This window comes from Neocloeon triangulifer, unplaced genomic scaffold, assembly GCF_031216515.1.
Source record: "Neocloeon triangulifer isolate White Clay Creek 2 clone unplaced genomic scaffold, ASM3121651v1 ptg000014l, whole genome shotgun sequence".
In the NCBI taxonomy this organism is placed as follows: domain Eukaryota; kingdom Metazoa; phylum Arthropoda; class Insecta; order Ephemeroptera; family Baetidae; genus Neocloeon; species Neocloeon triangulifer.
In genome coordinates this window covers 28,114,709-28,130,442 of record NW_026775556.1, presented here as the reverse complement: position 1 = coordinate 28,130,442, position 15,734 = coordinate 28,114,709, and the positions used below count along the sequence as shown (strand labels likewise).

The window sequence follows — 15,734 nt, the reverse complement described above, 5'->3', positions numbered from 1 at the left end:
AAAAATGCAAAATTAGTCACGAAATTATAATGGTTTGGAATTAAAATTAAGTTTATAAACAGTTAGATACAGCGACTGCAGTATAAGCTTCAGACAAACGCGAAAAATGCAGATTTTTTTTAAAGGTACGTATTCACACAGAACCACGTGTTGTTACTTTTCAGAAACAAATAAATGCCTGCTGCATACGTCATGCATTACATATGTCATACTCGGCTGCGCTCGCTGGTTCTTCACCGGCCGCTTTTCCATTCATATCCGCTCAGATTAGGCCTGACCAGAAGATGAAGATCGCAAATTTGTGCTTTTGTTTGAAGAACTTTGTTTAGTCCTCCCGCCAATCAATTGACTGCGCTCCTGCCGCAATGTTTTTTTTCAAAACATGCCATGCTTTTTCCTGCCGATGCGTGATTGGTTCATTAAGTCATGAGTTCGCTCTGATTGGCCAGTTTTTCTCTCCCGCAAGACTTTTAAAAATTCCAAGATGGCGATTGCAGCTGATAAACATCTGTGAGGGTTAGCTTTTACGACAGCTTCCGATGCTGATTTTTCACGAATCATGTCTTTTTGCCTAAGAAATTCTCCCTCGTTATATTCACCAGTGATTTTTTCGTCCTTCACAAAGCTGTAACAGCACAAAGATGAACCTGCAAGCCATTTTTCAAGACTTCAATCCGAGGTAATGGAGTGCATAATTTTCACTCTGCGTTGTTTATTTTTTTAATTCAATACAAATTTCTCTCTTTTGACGAATGACATTTTGTTTACAGCAAGTTTATTGTTTACGGATGCCTGCTCCTGTTTTCAATATTTTTCTCTCTGCGCCTTGACAACACCATCGCATGGAGTTACTGGACCATCTTCAGCCCAATCTGGTTTTGGAAGTTCATAGCCATCAGTGGTGCTCTTGTAGGCAGCTACGTTTGGTGGAGACACCCACATTATAGGTATTTTTACTTAAAATAATCCTCACTTGGGTTAATTACTAAAATTTGACCTTTATGTTTACAGATTGGAGGGTGAAGCCTACGTGCATTACAAAGCCATGCTGATTAGTTTAGCACTCCACCTGATACTGCTGATGTTTGAGCTGTTGGCCTGCGACAAACTTGAGTCAGGGAGACACCTTTGGATTCTGGTTTTTATTCCTCTACTTTTTATCTCAATTGCGTCGATTGCTGTGTGCGTGTGGGCTGTAAAACACGACAGGGCGTTCGAGGTATGTAATTTATTGTTATTTAAATTACTAATTTTTGATTTGGAATTTGTTTTCCAGCTCGAGCTGTTCTGTGCTGTGAACATTCTGCAATTTGTTTTCATTGCGCTTAGACTTGACAACTTGGTCCTGTGGAGATGGGAAGTTGTTTTTGTGCCCCAGTGGGTGTTGTTGTGCATAGCGTTAGTTGGTGTCTTGTACGCCATAATTTTTGCTGCGATCCTCCTCCGAGCTCCAGAAGCAAGCCACACACAGCGGAAAGCAGCCTTCCATTCTGCACTAGGGTACACCTGTTTGGTCATTCCGCTGCTTGTCTTCCAGGTATTCACTTAAATTATCTTTAAATATTAAGAGTTGGTAATCAATAAAAAATAAATTCACAGGTGGTTTTAGCAAATAAGCTAGATGGAGAAATAGATGCTAGCTATGTAACTGTGGCGTCGCCCCTCTTTGTTTCCTTTTCAACCCTGATGTTGATGTCTTTCGGTGCTAAAGGAGCCAACAAATGTATTTTTCCCCCCAATATTTTTGTCTTAAATATTTACTCATTGACTTGTGCTTTCAGGGTGGTTTGGAATAAGAAAAGACTTTTGCCAGTTTCTGCTTGGCGTGTGCCCAGTTCTCCAAGAATATGGCAACATAGCGTACAGTTCTCGATCGTCGCCCATCAAGGATGGACCGCTGGACCGATTGGGCCTCTCCAGAAGATCTGAATTAAAACTGGTGATGCCTGTGATTTCAATTGAAACTCCAGATTGATCTTTTTGAGCAAGGATGACGAACCTAATATCAATTATACTACAATGGAAAGTTCGAGAAAAGACTGCCGAGGATAATTTATTTGCCTTTCCACGAATAGGCCATTGTTTCATTAAAAGTGCTTTATGTAATTGTAAATCTTTGTAAGCTTTAAATGGCTACATTGATATTAAGATCATTTGAAAGAGAAATGTTATGTCGCTCTAAATTTTTATGAATCAAACTACATTTTAGACGCAGTCGACAAATAATATTTTCATTCAGATCACACTCTAGTTGTACATGGATTCTTTCAAATGTTTTTACGTCTGCATGTACTGGATTGATTTTGTTAATTCAGCCAATTTTACAGTATTTTTGCAACATGTTAATAAGGGTAAGAAAAATATTTTCAGAGTCGAGCTATTAAGCCATTTAACTGTAATAATATGTCAAACATCACAGATTTAATGTCTTAGGTTTATTATATTAATGCATTTTTCTATTAAAAAAGTGAAACAATTTTGTTCATTGTGCTAAAACTTCAATTTGCACAAGTTAAAGGCCCATAAAATGCGCAATCAATTTTTTTGCTTCGGCTTTTATCTGATTTTAATTCAGGGGTGGCTGTTTTTGCTTTAGCACAATATATTGTATCTTAATTTTCTTTTGCTTGATATTTTAGGATCATGACGTTGACTACTTAAATCAAAATTTACGCCTGTGGATAGAAAATTAATTAAAAATTCCAAATATGATTTTATTTTATGTATACCCTAAAATATTGGGTTACTCTTCAATTAAATCATTTTAAATTTGAATAATCATTACTTTTATTTGAACTGAATTTTTCCCTGTTTTGAACTATAATTACTTTCATTTCATTATTTCATTCAAAAACAAGATAATCCAATGAACGTCATCGCGCTTGTGAATGAAATCTTATTATCACGAACAAATTGTAGATGGCGCCTCACCCACTCTTTTGACGCTGTACCAATCAAATTGTTCGGGAACATGTTTCTATGGAGCAATGCCAACCTTTCGCCCAAAAATCTGGAACTTTAAATCCACTAATTGAAATGAAAACCCTCTATAATAATTAAATTCCCTTTTTTTTCAATTTTTAACTGGTTAAAAGTTATTTTTTAGTTTTTCTATGAAATCTTGAAAAGAAAGAGAAAGATATAAATGTACTGTTAAGTTGGCAAAAGTGATACACATCATACGGATCGTGTCTGAACTCGTCAAAAAACAGGAATGTGCTGCAAGCAGTACTACAACTTCAGTCGATCGTTTTCCACAGTTTTGGTCGGGTCGTGCAAAGGTTGAGTGGCCGAAATGACTTGGAAATTAAAGTAAGCCATCCGCAGTCAATTCTTTGGTGAGTAAATCAGAATTTTCAACGTTGAGCTCGTCGATATTGCTCGGGAAATTGCAAATTTCGCTCCACTTGCCCGCAAAAAAGAGAGTCGCGATCTCCGACTGCCCCTTGGGACGCCCCCGATTTTAATAATTTCATTTTCACATCATTTGTTTTTTTAGTGACACAATCGTAGTTGTTATTCATTGGTATTTTTCCTCGACTCACACCGAGGCAGGAAAGTTTGGTGACAGATGCGAGAGTCTGATTTGTGGACGAATACGCGATTATTTTGACAGGAAGTTCAGCTGCTGTCGAAGCTTTCAAAACATTATTGTCCCCATTCCCACGATCTGGACCGAAATTTAACAATTTTTTTAAATATTATTGTACATATCAAGAGACAAACTCTATATTTGTCTATTCGAAATTTGAAATAATTATCATAATATTTTTTTTAAATCGCAAACATTCTTTAATTTATATTTTATTTTGTTTCAGGCTAATAAAATGATTTTGCGCGACACATCATGGGACCAGTGATACAGGAGGCGGTATTTACGAATCGCAGCGAATTTCGAAGATTTTCCTCTGAGAAAAAACTCTTGCTCAACAGCCGCGTTTGAGTTGTTAATTTTTGAGATAAATATGAATGTGATATAATTTTTACACCAACACGAACCATTCGAAAGTGCGAAACCACGACGAATTGCCAATGAACATTGCAATGATGACATTCATGATGAAGAAAAAGAAGTACAAGTTCCAAGTGTCGCTGCGATTGGACGAATTGACAGCGGTGCCGTTCGTCAATGCGGTCCTGTTCGCCAAGGTGCGACTTCTGGACGGCGGCAGCTTCAGAGAAACCTCCAGCCGGTGAGTGGAAATTATATTTATTTGATTCCGCGATTTATGTGGCAATTCAGAGAGCGAAATATTATATTAGTCAGTGAATTACAAGGTTGCCTAAAACTAATTAAATAAAAAAAAATCATGGATGTGAAGAACGTGCGCTTTTTCCTTGTCGAAAAATATTTTTATAAATATTAATTTTTATTCAATTTTGAGCCGTTGAAAAAAAATCAATTAGGAAAGGCCCAAGTTTACTCACAAATAAAAGTCATGTATATTAAATGAAAGTTTGAAGAGTGAAATTTATAATCACATTTTAATAAATAATAGACGAAAAAGTCTAACTTGAATGACTTTGGATATATGTTCAGAAATATGGTGAAAATGTATGGGGAAAAAAATGAAAAATATTTAAAATTACAAGCTAAAAAAAACTAAAATCAAGTGAAATAAACACCATTTTATTTTACAATCTGGCAAACTTCAACTTTTCCTTTTGCAAAGCGCTGCTTTTCGATGAGTTTGTAAATTCGAGGCGCACAAAGAACGAAGGCAAGAAGTGGGCCTAATGAAATGGAAGGTGCACCTTGCTCGCACAACAACATCTGTCGATGAAAACTTTCAAGCGCGAAAAACGGCTGCTGCTTTTCGCCCCATCATGGCGTTCAATTTTTGCACGTTGCGGAGACATAAAATAATTGCACTCCGGTCAATTTCAAATTTCTCCACCGACGGAATGCAGAATTAAATTTGCTCTGCGCACCTTTTTTCACTCTTCGTCGGTTTCCTTGAGACGCTTCTGTATGTTTACTCATTGTTATAAACCACCGACGCGAGAAGAAGGAAGAAGACTGAGGATAAAAAAAAAACGAAAACGTGAACGGCGCTGAAATATTTGCGTGCGTAAATTCCAAGCTAATGCAGATTTAATGGATAAACCGAATGAAAAATTCTTGGAATTAAAACCAGATGGTTGTTAATTTGTTGCATGAAAATAGTTTGATGTTTTTACCAAAATATCTGAAAATAATTAAGAATGTAGTGTGTAATTTAAAATAGTAAATAAAATTGAAATTCTTATTAAAGAAATAAATATATCAGGCAATTCATATATTTCATGAGCAAACGCGCTGCTCGCTGACTAATAAAATAAATTAAAAGTTATTAAATGTGAAGTGCTGTTGGCATAACATTCGAAAGCTTTTAATGAATCTGTTGCATTTGACGACTTCCTTGACTTGGCTCTTGCACATTTAAAAACAAAGTGATCTGCGGAAAAAAATATCTCACCAGCGCAGCAATAATTGCCCAAGCAAGACCTTTTCTCAAATCGCTTCCCTTTGGCTAACCAAGCAGCTCTTATTGAAGCGCGGCAGTGGTTATATTGTTTTTGCTTCTCTCTTTCTGCGGTCTCGTGCGATCGCACGTTAAAATGCATTTATTTATCTATTCGAGTCGAGCGGTTCTCACTTTTCTGTGGGAATTTTGTGCCGAGCTTTCACTGATTTTCAATTATTGACCTCCGCGCGAGTTCACTTTCAGGTGTCATCCTCCTCGCCTCAGGTGCGTGAAAACTGCAGAAATAATTATTAAGTGCGCACCAGCATTACCTGCACTTGAACAGAGCAATCAAAGTGAAACTGAACGCAGTTGTTATAATTGACATTTATAGTGCCTGAAAGTGAGAAAAAGTCAAAGACAAAAGTTATAAATTTGCAGAACGTTGAAAAAATGAAATAAAATTGCTCAAAAATTTCGTAAAATTTCTAGCGATGTTTAAAAAAAGAAATACAGAAAATCGCTTAAAAATGGAGATATTAAAAAGCAAAAACAAATTTCAATCCGATTATGAAATTAATGAACTTAATAAATCTGGAAATATTTAGCGTGTTTTGCTATTTGTAAGAATCATTTTGCATTAAATTTTTCTTAACGAAATTTTGAAAGGCCCAAGCTTGAAAAATGTTGCTCGAAAATGATCAATTATAACCAACTGGGTCGCTAATCACGTCGCCAGTCCTTTTAAGGTCAATCGCGAATTAGCTCTGAAGCTGGTCAGCGGTTGTGCCGTTGCAGAACCGACCTTAAATCATAATTAATTTGTCGCCCAGCGTCGCGAGGAGTGACCTTTAATGAGAGAGACAAGGTATATAAATATATTAAATTGCCATTGTGCATGAACCGTTGGCTGCTGGATAAAAAAGGCCAGTCGAGTAAATAAGCAAAGGCCACAGTTGGCGCGAGAGAGAAGTTAATGATCTCGAATGCTGTTGCCCTTTGCTTGTCTTATTAAAAAGTTTGATTAATTTGCGTCAGCTGCAAGGCAACGTCATGGTTGCAGATTTTTTGCTGGATGAACAAGAATAATACAATCAGCAAATTTAAATTTTTAAATTAAATTGAGGTTTTTTTCCAATTTTGCTATTTTTTTTCTTGCTCATGAAATTGGGTTACCGAAACCGGTAGAGCCATTTGTTTTTTTAATAAAAAAACAATTTCTGCAACAATTTCCACTGATTATCTGTTTATTTTAATGATAAAGTAAATCATAAAAAGCTGATAAAAAGTCTTATTCATTCAAAAGGACTTTAAAAGCACCTGAAACTATCACCAAAAACTTGTTTTGTAACGATTCTCTTCCGTTATCTCCTTTTTCCAAACGTCGTTTTGCAGTCAGCTGCCGCTTTTCTCAGCTGTTTGCAGAAAAGTGACGTTGTTTACTCGGGCAAACGCAACAACCAACAAACACGTCGTTTCCCTCACTCGATAGTGATAGCCCGCTCTGCTTTTCTCAATGTCAACAGCAGCTTTGGAAAGAATATCACCGTCCTTGCATTGTCCATTTTAGCCTCCGACGAGGAAAAATAATATAATCCTCCGATAAGCAATAAGCACATCAGAAGAAGAATTTCCAATCACACGCGAATCACGCATTTCCTTTTCGTTTGAAGTTGGTCTGACCTTTTTCACAGAACTCGGCCTATTTGAATAATAAATCGCTTCGTATGTATTTATTTATTTACGTTTGCTCGCGTGGTCCACTTTTGCTGCCGCGCGAGCGAGATCTGCGTTGGGTCCATGACTAACGGTTTCGCAGCCTCACGCGTGTGCATCGTAACGAACACAAAAGGTCTGCCTCTGAAAATGTTCTGTTGCTCCCCCAAAGTTATCACTGCTGCGTGCCCACGCTCGCCTTGTTCCTCTTTGATGTGGGATGCGTCTGGCTGGCAGAAATTCATTTTGCTCCAGACTGACTTTGAGATTGAAAAAGAAATGACCCGGCACTCGCCGACCTGGGCGGTCGCGCTTTGTCTATCCGCGCGAATGTAATCACTTTCAAGGCTCACAAGCTGCCTTCTTTGATCCACTTGTTAGCACTTTGTCCCTCGTTCCAAACTAATATTGTATTTTTTTATTTTTAGATCATTTGGAAAATCTAAAAATCTTAACTAGGTCAATTTTTTAAAATTTATTTTCAACTTTCAGACATTTTTGAAGCTCTTTTTTATAATAATTTATTATTATTATTGCTTATTGTTTATTTGTCCAAAAAAAAAGGTTGGACAAAACCTCACCAAGAATTTTGCTAAAACTTCTGAGATTATGAATTTTTTAAATCATAATAACAATTTCGTATTGAATTAAAAAACCTTAATAGAAACTTCTTAGGTGTTTTGCAAGGACCGACAAGGACCATGACCGCACATCATCTGCACTTTGCATATATTATATTTCTCCCTCTTATCGGTTTGGCTCGGGTTATATAAAACCAGGCTAATTAATATGCAGGGAAGATGAGATTGCGATGATCTTCCATAATTTTCACAATGCATACTCGCGGGTAATTAACTCGCACGTTGCACAATAACTGGACAACAACCGCAGCAAATTATAGTCTCCTCCAAGGCAATTATAAATAATCTCCACCTTCGGGAAATTAACAAAGCTGCAACTAAAATATTCCGTTTTCTTTTTATATAGACTCGAGTGCACCCGAGGCGTATAAAAATTAGAATTGGCTATGAACAGTGCAGATTTGGTTCTTCGTGCGCCGGGTATAAAAATATACACAGCATTTGTGTACCGAGTCTAAAAACGGAGCTCGTGTCATTATCGCACCGCCAGTTCCAAAGCACCATTTGCGCTCGGCTGAAGCAACTTTTAAATTTGGAACGACAGCAGGCATATAATGCTGGTCTTGTGTGGGCACCACATAAATTTGTAGATTCCGAGAGTCGCTGCCCGTCTTTCTGTTTGAACACCCGAGATTTGAGGAGAAAGGCGTTTTCGAAAACGGTGGAGGTGATAATTATTATTATATGTGCTGTGGGCTGCTCTCCGTAAGCTCGTTTTGAGTACAGGAATCATAAATCTTTGACGCCTTAATTGCCATTCCCAAAGGCATTTTGACTTTCAGTAATGTGGAGCAAAATTAATACACAGAGAAATAGTACAAAGTATTCAAAATTTAGCTTTTTACTCACAAAGTTAGAGTCACTTAGAGTATGAAAATTTCTACTTCAAAAAACTCTCAATTTAATTTATTTTTTAACGGTAGAAAAAATCATTTTATTTAATCATTTGAATTAAATTTTCTGTTTTTTTTTTCTACAAAATAAACAAAACAAAGAGCAATAAAATAGGTCAGCACCTTTAATCCATTTCCTCCGTCAATGCAATCAGAAAAATAATTTCAAAATTGTTTTGAGAGTTGCGCACAATTGGAAACCGCAAACGAGCCTTGGGAAGTGCGTCGTCGTCGTTGCTGTTTATGAAAAATAATATAACGAAATGTATTGAAAAGTGAATGCTTAAAGTCTTATACGAGGTTATTGGCAGCGATTTGTGTCCTCTGAATAATGAACGCACCAGAAAGCGCGTCCATCACCCAGCGCACTCGAAAGTTCATGCACGGCAATGAGGATATTACTCTTTTATTCCCTTTCCATTCAAATGGTGAAATTGATGCAGGCAAACAAATCCAACAGAGGAAGCAGGAAACGGCCCGTGCGAATGTTAATGAAGATGGACGGACCTTTTTGTCATCTGCTGATCGATCGAGGACTCGCGTGACGTGCAAATTGCCTATGCAGTGCAATTAATTTGAGGCATTAGAAATCATTCCTTATTCGTCCGTCGGGGATCGGCAACTATGATTTCACAACTGTGCATTAGGCAGTGGCAAGAATAATTGGATGTAATTATACTTTTGTTGGTCAATGTGGGCAGCTAAGTGTGAAAAAGAAGAAATGGGAGACAGACGAGCAGCGTGTAATTAAATTTTTTTGAAGTAAAAATTCCCGTTTGTTATTCGTTAGAAGTTTTAGCAAAATTCTTGCTACTGGTGGTGCAGTTTTGTCTATCAATTCCTTTCTTTTCAATTAAATTCTTTTCAACAATTAAATTTAAAAAAAAAAAATGTTAGCAATTTGGAAAAATAAATACAATAGTAAAATAAAAAATAAACATTTCTCAAATTATTAAGTAAATTTAACTTGTTGCAAAATGAATAATTCACAGAAAAATATATTTTGTCGCAAAATTTCCTTTTTGTTTATTTAGCATAAAAAAAGTTTATAGTAATTAGTTCCATTAGAAACAGAAAAAGCACTCTGCGTCAATAAACATAAAACGCTCAGCAGCAAAAAGCACTCTTTGTAAAGCAAGTTTGGCTTTTGTGACAAAAACTGCTCTGTATACTTTGCAGTATAAATTCCAGAGTGTATCTTGTTTGCGCAGCTGGTGCGTAATAGGGTGGAGCTGGCTGAAATTTTGCGACTTACTAATGTAATGGTGCAGTACACTGCTGCTGGCCGTTTTTTGCGCAGAGAGTTTTGGCCATCGCTCGCCTTCACCTGTTCCACTCGTAGCGGCAAAAAGCAATTTGTATTCCGAATCTGCTGGGACGTCGATTTTCAGCACCTCGTCTGCCTGTCAGTGCTCTGAAAGTTGCTCGATTTTTCGACCCAGCGAAAATTTAAAAAGGCGAAATGGTGTGAAAAAAAAATTAAACAGAGAACCTTTGAGTCGGATCGTGTGTTCGTTCAATTGTGGTTTTGTTGAAAAAGTGGAGCGCACGCTATATTCACGATTAAGGTTTGCTTTTTTTCAGTCTGCGAAAATACGAGTGACTTTCTCTCTGCACCGTACCGGTGTTGTTATAAGCAGTGCTAGGGGATCAGTTGTGTATTCGCAAACCTGTTCTGCTAGCGTGCGATGCAATTATCAGTTGTGCAATTTGAGCGCCGGGGACTGTCCAACGATACGATTTACATAACCCAGAAAATCTGTTTTAACGAGTTTGTTTTACCTCGCAGTTGGCCTTAAATCGGTTTTAGTCTAGAAGCGTGTAATGCAGAACGGGCTGTAAATGGAAAGTAGAATTACTGCTTGTAATAAGCACTGTGTGATAAAAGTTGAAAAAGTAGTGGCATCATATATTTGTTAAAAGTTGCGGCATACAATTCAAATTTGCTATTGTAGCGATTCAAAAAGCAAATAGTTGACAAAAGCAACATCAAATTAAATTATTTTTACTAAGGAAAAGGTTTTAATAGTTTTATTAAATATTTTAATCAAAATAAAACAAAATCTCAAAATTATTTTATTGAAAAATGTTTTTTTGAAAACTCAAAGACAAAATGAGGTGGAATTGGCCCTTAATTTTTATTTTATTTTCATACGAACTTATATTTCCTTTAAATTGAGAGCCAATAGGAATCCCTCCAACTTTTCCATCTGGTCACAGACCAACTTGCAACGTCGACAATATTGGCAACCCAAACTTCTGTCTCTCGACTCTAAATGTTGCAAAAACTCTTTCTTTCTTTTTCTCTCTCTCTTTCTCCGTCGCCCACAAGACTTGTTTACGAAAACACGAGCATTTCTCACGCATGAATGGATTCAAAACAATGCCGCCGCGTGAAACGATCGCCATAAAAAAACAGGAGCCTTTTTCTTGTAAAAAAGATGCGACTCAACTATTTTCCCATCACGCAAGATTGCCGTAGGTTGAAAATCCTATGCTCGGCAAGGTCATCTTGATACAAAATCATAACGGCATAATTTGACAAAATAAAAACGCAGCAATTTGGCAGCTGGGACATTAAGCTCACGACGAAAAGGAAGAATGAAAGTTTGCCGACCTTTATATTTTGCGAATTTTCCCTTTCCCAGGCTTGTTAGGCGCACGCACTCGGGACATTTGAAAAGAAAACAATCGAAAATTGATTCGCAACGTCGCATTGTGCTCGGGAATGAGTCATAAAAAGTTTTGGTTTTGATGAATGGCTCGCAGTCGCATTTCCAGACTGTTGAATTAATGGGGAGATAAGTAAAACCTAAAACCGCAATGGCGTGCGTTTGAAATTTGTAACTTCCTTTTTAGTCTTCTAAACAAGGAAGTGTTTCACTTTGAATTTTGAAGGGTTTTATGTGGTCTTATCTTTTTTAATCACATTTTAACTTTATAAAGACGACATACGCAGTAAAAATTTGAGTCATGGGACTCATGGGAGGATTTTCCTGTGTTTTTTTTTATGTAACTAAATAAATCAAATGTATTTCTCCCCCTCCCAATAAATCAAATTAAATTTGACAAATTTGATGCTTTTTTTGCTAAACTTCTATTTCCAACATTTCTATGGAAGTAAAAAACACGTGTGCTCCAATTTTCTTGTATTTGGCCTACCGCTGCGTAGTTGAGTGCAGAATTCGGTTCACAATTGAATTCGTATAATGGGGGCAAAAGTCGACAACCGTTACACTCAGTGGACGATTTTTATCAGATTATCGTAGGAAAGCAACCGGCGTGAATATCAAATGCCGGCCGCGTGGGAGAAACTTGTGTACTTTTTACGACGCCAAACATTGTTTTGCAAATAGAGTGCGAAAAACGTAACTGGACCGTGCCCGCGGTGACGCGCTCGCTTTTGCGACTTTTTCTAAACAAAAAGGGGCGTATTTTTGCTCTTATCATCACCGTTTACATTTTCGCGCACTTGACGGAGTTTCGAATTTCGGTCTGTCGCGAAGTTCATTTTTAGGGCCGCACTCAAAAGGAGCTCTCACGTTTCGCCTTTTGACGCCTCGTTGGCGCACAAAGGCGAATTCACCGCTCGTTGGGCGTGTCCCGAAATTAATTACGAAATGGTTAGCCAACGAAAAATGTATCCAAGGTAGAGTCAAGGCCGCGCGCTCGACATCAGAGAGCAGCGCTCACGAAAGCTCGAATCTGTCACCCAACGACAAGACTGCTCAAACACGGCGGACATCGTCACATGCAAAGTAATTCTCACTCACGTGTTGAGAGATTATATATGAGCTCCTGAGAGTGGCGTGTGCTCCACAAACACACGCATTTGCTCCAAATAAATTAAGTCAAGAGCTTGTCAAAGTTACCAGCTACATATTAGTCGGTGTTCTTCGGTGAAGCTCTGATAATTTGACATTTCAAGCGTTTGTTAAGTCCAACAGGACAAAATTTTTCATTGACAGATGCATTTTGAAGGAATTAAATAAAAAAATTAAACTGAAATATTAAATATTTTAATATTAATATAAAAGTATTAAATATTTCAATTTAAAATTATATTATTCATAAATACATTATATTAATTAATACAATTTTTTCAAATGAAATATCGTGATCGTTAACACGAGGGAACTAATTGAAGTCGCGCGGTCTGCCTTGAAGTTTGAATGCCCTACTGAAAGTTTCTATGGAATGAATAGATAGATAGAGTTTCGCGTGGAGTGAAAGAGCATCTCTCTCGTCAGTTCAAATCGATTGAAGAGACGGTTACGAGGCAAGATCAATATCCGCAACAAGCACTTCATTAGCTCACTTAATTGCAGAGCGCAGCTCGCAAGCTCCGCGCGATTTATTTGTTCTGCGAAAACTCTGGCTGGGGTGGCAGGGCAGGTTCGATTAGAAACGCGCCCGGCGCAACGTTTATAGAATCCCGCAGCGATAAACAAACGCGCGAATTGCGTGCTTAATCTCTCGTCGCAGTTCAAAATTAATTCCGGAGCGCAACCGCCATGTTTGCAATGTTCATATAGTTTCGCTCGTCAAATGTGTTGGCGAATTTATTTGCTAAATTTCGCTGTTTTCTTTTCTAATTAATGCGAGAAATGAAGCCTGACTCGCCGCAAGCGATTCTCCGTGCCGGTCGTGACATTTGAATTCGAACGAACGAGTAGTCAGAAGGTCACTACAATTGCTGTGCAAGTCTCCGGAGAGATACGGCTCGAATGCGCTGGCATAAATTACGTTTTTCACAGAAAGGAACGGAGCTTTCAAAAAGAATTATTGCAATTCCCTTGATATAAAACGTCAAATTAAAGGAGGTCAACAAAATTTGAAAATTTATTTGAATATTAAAACTTTTTTAATTTTTCAATCAATCAAGAAAAAAAATGTTTCTATTTACCAGCTGCTTATCTAAAAAGTCTTTTCAACTTTATAAGAACAGGTTTTTGAGTCGGTTAATTTAAATTAATTGGCTGGACAGATGGTTTTAATTAGTTTTTCTCTCATAAATCAAAACTCTCTTTTTAACAATAATTTCCATTTTAATTATTCAACTCGAAGCAGCGAAAAACTTTTTCTTTCGGCTCATATTCTTCTCCATTCAAATGACTCGGCGAAAAGTATGCCTTCTGTTAATTTTTGGGAGCCGCACGCCGAACAATGTCAGCCCGAGAGAAATTGCGACTGAAGCAACCTCATTTCGGATTCCGCTCGTCAATTGCTGATGTACGCGGTGTGTTATCGGCTCGAGTTGATCCATCGGACCCGCACATTGAAATGGATTACGCAGGTGTATGTGACGTAACGAAGGTCGTTCCAGTTGATTTACGCCCGAGTCGAAGCATGGACAGCCGCGCACTCCGCATCCTCTGCTAATTCGGGGTTGTCACCAAGTCAAAGGCTATGTTAATTTAGTGCTTTTTGGCACGCATCAGCCCATCAAGGACGACACACAAATTGTAAATCGCTGCCACTCAGCTCATAGCAAACAGCCGCTTAGTGGTATAATTTGTCTCCATTTTAGCAAAACTCGTTTAATTTGCGATTGGGATCGAGGTTTATTTATGTTTGCAGAAACTGTTAATTGTGCCAAAAGACAGATTTTTAATTAGTGTTTTAGTTAAATAATTAAAAAAATAAATGAATATTCCATAGTTGAGGCTAATTGACCTCAAGTTCAAAGTTCGAATGATTAAATAACTGGAGAAACGCTTACAAATAAACTGTTATTCCAATACAGACGCCAAAAGAAGAGCCTACGAGTTGAATTTTTCTCTCCCAAATTTGCGTGGAACGGCGTAAACGTGACCAGAAATGAAAATCGACGCTCATAAAGAGCTGCCTGTCTGCAAATTTGCCCTCTGCGAGTATATTGAAGCGCTTTTTTGCTGACAGTCCAACACGCCATTACGGTTTCCGTCAGCAAAACTCAATAGCCTCGATGCTAAAAAGAGTCTCCTTTTCCGACGATCGCAATTGCATTTGTCTTCATCTTATTTCAGTGTTTGGCATGTGATATTTTATTTGCTCAGGAGATGCGATGGGAATGAAAAACGAAACCTAGAAATGTCAGACATCGGATCCGAAACATACCGAGTTACCGGAGCCGACTTTCTTTTCACTCCGAAAAGTCATCCTTCAATTTATTTTTCTTATTTTTATCAAAATTCCGTTGGAGCTTCTGCAATAAATCAGATAAACGCGCTCCAATTCTCTCTATTTCATGTCACCGTGAATATTTATTATTACAAAAAAACTGTCCACCCGAGGACCTTGGCCCAATGCAGCGACCTCAGCCAACACCTACCTAACTCTGAGCTCTTGGCCGGCGCATCCGCTGCTGCCCCAGATGTACGGAGATGCATGAGCACGTCAGCGCAGCCCCAGCGCGCCAAATCAGTTATTCAATATTTACCTTCATTATCATTCATTACTGCGCTCGTCAAACAGACACGTGACTCGTCGAGATGCTGCACGCGAAACAAGAGCGCTTGAGAATAAAAAATGCACACGGTGTGCACAATGAAGTTGTTCCACTTTTTCAAATGCAACATTTTTTATGTCACAGGAAAAAAAATGTTTTAACAAAGGTGCTGATTGAATTTTTTTTTATCAGTTCTGTGAATTTTATGATAGAACCGTAAGGATAAAAGATTGGCAGTTTTTGTATTGATCTTGAATTTTTTGTTATCTCCCCTCTGTGCTGCGGTAACACAGACGTGTTTGCGTAGCTGGTTAAATATTGATAAAATCGGTGAACAAGCGAGAGCTTTTTAAGTTTGATAAAGAAAACTTCATCCCTTTCAAACATGATTTCTTTGCAAATTGAATTGGAATAGATTTGAAATGGAGTTTCAAAACGCTTTTTAACATAAATGAATTCAACAAAAATGAGCTAAATAATGTTAAAATTACTTTTGTTATTTATTTCGTCCGATTGTCTCTGCAATAAAGTTCAATAAATGTTGGAATTTTTTTATCAGTCAGTTTAACAAGTAGTTCAAATCTCTCTCGACCTCGAAGGCAAACAT

General features: G+C 37.6%; 2 protein-coding genes across 4 annotated transcripts in view; both read left to right on the top strand.

The window, feature by feature from the left end:
- Positions 1–475: 475 nt before the first annotated feature.
- LOC132199956 (transmembrane protein 185A) lies at positions 476–2,769 on the top strand. The gene is made up of 6 exons (XM_059625082.1): positions 476–679; positions 771–947; positions 1,012–1,219; positions 1,277–1,537; positions 1,600–1,723; positions 1,782–2,769. Exons 1-6 carry the CDS (start codon positions 642–644, stop codon positions 1,973–1,975), a joined length of 1,002 nt encoding a protein of 333 aa, XP_059481065.1. The 5' UTR covers positions 476–641; the 3' UTR covers positions 1,976–2,769.
- Positions 2,770–3,200: 431 nt separating this feature from the next.
- LOC132202045 (EEIG family member 2) overlaps positions 3,201–15,734 on the top strand; it is a 39,426-nt gene continuing 26,892 nt past the window's right edge. For all 3 annotated transcript variants that reach the window (XM_059628693.1, XM_059628695.1, XM_059628694.1), the window contains exons 1-2: positions 3,201–3,338; positions 3,819–4,193. In XM_059628693.1, coding sequence (XP_059484676.1) covers positions 4,033–4,193 — 161 coding nt within the window. In that variant the 5' untranslated portion in view covers positions 3,201–3,338; positions 3,819–4,032. The remainder of the gene's footprint in view (positions 3,339–3,818; positions 4,194–15,734) is intronic.